The following is a 2,481-nucleotide window of genomic DNA, read 5'->3' on the forward strand; positions in this document are numbered from 1 at the left end:
ATCCTCCCCACATGCTAAATACAGTGTTAAAAAATGAGAGAAAATGGCATTCATGTATGCAGAAATATGTTTACTAAATATCTGTGACCAATATTATCTAAACAAATTACTAAAAAATATAAACTAAAATAAAAAATCTGTTGATATTTGATTCACAGGGCAACTTCAAAAGGGGCAGATTGCCTGAAATATTAAAGGGGCTTGTCCCCTCAAATATTAAAGGAGCCTTGTCCCCCTTACATTAGTGTTTTTTTTTTTCTTTCTAAGTCAGAGCTGAACAGGTTTCAAATTAATGATTGCAATAATTTTCCTTAAATTAAGGCAGAAAATATAATGGTTGATTTGCACCAAATTCTTTTTTTATACAGTTTCCTGTTAGGGTGATTAGTCACTTTATATAATGGAAAGGAAAATAATATAGCAATAAGAGCACTGACTGAAATGACAAATAATAACATCAAGAGCTAGCTAAATATATCCTAAAACCAGCACTAACACATTAATATATCTTAGAAACACATATAACTTTCCCTTCAGTTAACAGAGTACTAAAATCTATCTTACACATTCTAGAAAAATAGAAGATGCTCTATAATAACCCCACATTCATTACCTTAACTTAGCAGAATCCTCAAAGGGATGCTTGAGGTAACAAAGATAGTACAAGATACATCCCAGGGCCCACACATCTGCTTGCCCATTGATAGGGTAATTACTCCATGTGTCTAGCATCTCTGGGGCACGGTACATTGGCGTTGTGTGCTGCGCCATCTGGAAACAGTCAAGATCATCAATAGCAGGGTTGTACAGTGACTTAAAAAATGCAGAATAACACTACAGTGGTAAATATATTTTAAACTAATGACTTGATCCATAACATACTTTTATTTTTATAAATATTTAAAATAAATACTGATTAAAAATCAAAATCACACATTTACCAATTATCATAAATTAAGAGAATTAACCCATATAAAAGGAGATTTACAGATGCTCTAAAATTATTACAAAAACTGGGCTACCCATTACTCACATCTTGCCCAACTTACCTCTTCTTCTAGTAACCCTCGTTGGTTTGCACTCCAGCCAAGGTCAACTTCATACATTTTTGTCATCGCAGATCCAAAGTCACATAATTTGATATGACCAGATTCACTTATGAGTAGGTTTTCTACTTTTAGATCGCGGTGAGTTATGGGTGGATTTTGCGCCTGTCAAACAAAAAAGTTTGCCATTCATTAGGCAAGGCTTACTATTAAAAAAAAATTACAGATGTTAGTGTATATTTTCACACAATGCACAATTACAGTTATCTAATCTTTGCACTACAGCCATTATAAAGAATACTTTTAGCTCAATACTCAGTCCTTCTGCAATATGAACTCCAGAAATATGGCAAAAATAAATTAGGAAAAAATCTACTTTTCAATACAGATTATTATTGAATATTTGTATGAAAAGCCAACACAAAGTTATATGTACGCAACATTCATGCTACTCTTTAAAATGTCTTGAGTTCAATATTACATTTTCCAAGCCAAGCAGTATTTTATCAGCACTCATTTTAGAACATTATTATGCTTATGCTAAATAGTGCCATAAGTATGGTGCCATGGCAGAAAATTCCATGGCACAAGACAAAAGCACATACTTGCATGTGCTGGACTGCTCTGGTGGTCTGGTACATGATAGTGGCAACCTGTGGCACCGACAGCTGTTTGCCATTCAAGAGGCGAAGAGCATCCACAAGAGATCCTCCTGTGCAAGTTAAGAATGTGGAGGAAACACCATGAGCATCATCTTTATGAGACAAAAACGAGATATCTTTCAGCAAAGAATTCTGGCAAAATCTATACATTACAATCATTTACATCTCAAAAACTTTCCTTTCTGTGAGAAAAAAAAAAACTTACCTGTACATAGTTCACTGAGCAAAAGGAACTCATTACGATTTTCTTTACTCTGAGTTTTATCAATGGCTGCAGCAGCAATAAAATCTACAATGTGCGGATGCCCCGAAAGTTGTTTTGATATTGTTATTTCTTGCCGAATTGCATCACAGGCAACCTGATCTGCACCAAGCAGTCGCTGAGAAATATTTGAAAAATAAGTGATTAACAAAATATTCTCTTCTTAAATCTCAATCAAGATATTCACAAGATAAAACAAGAATTCTGGTCTATAAACAGTCTATTTTTGATAAATGATTTGATCCATCTATGTGTATATCTTGGTGTTATAATAATCAAAGCTATATCACCAAGTGGCTGAACTAGCTTATATTTACTTTAAATTAGTACAAACATGTACTTGAATATCAAAGAGACTTTTTCACACAACTAAAATATATAATAATTCAAATGGAGCATCATAATCCTACCTTCAAGGCATAGGTTTTGCCATTGCTGAGATCTTGTGCAACATACACAAATGCAAAACCACCTGTAAATAAAGACAGAATTTGATTAACAGGCACATAGG

At 33.7% G+C, this 2,481-nt stretch overlaps 1 protein-coding gene across 1 annotated transcript in view; it reads right to left on the reverse strand.

Annotated features, from left to right (window-relative positions):
- LOC119592889 (cyclin-G-associated kinase-like) overlaps positions 1-2,481 on the reverse strand; it is a gene marked incomplete in the record, with an annotated part of 28,823 nt that overhangs the window by 20,697 nt on the left and 5,645 nt on the right. The window contains 5 exon segments of the mRNA XM_037941782.1: positions 614-771; positions 1,050-1,211; positions 1,652-1,758; positions 1,914-2,088; positions 2,381-2,442. Of these exon segments, the coding sequence (XP_037797710.1) occupies positions 614-771; positions 1,050-1,211; positions 1,652-1,758; positions 1,914-2,088; positions 2,381-2,442 (664 nt within the window).

This window comes from Penaeus monodon, chromosome 31 (assembly GCF_015228065.2).
Source record: "Penaeus monodon isolate SGIC_2016 chromosome 31, NSTDA_Pmon_1, whole genome shotgun sequence".
Classification (NCBI taxonomy): Eukaryota; Metazoa; Arthropoda; class Malacostraca; order Decapoda; family Penaeidae; genus Penaeus; species Penaeus monodon.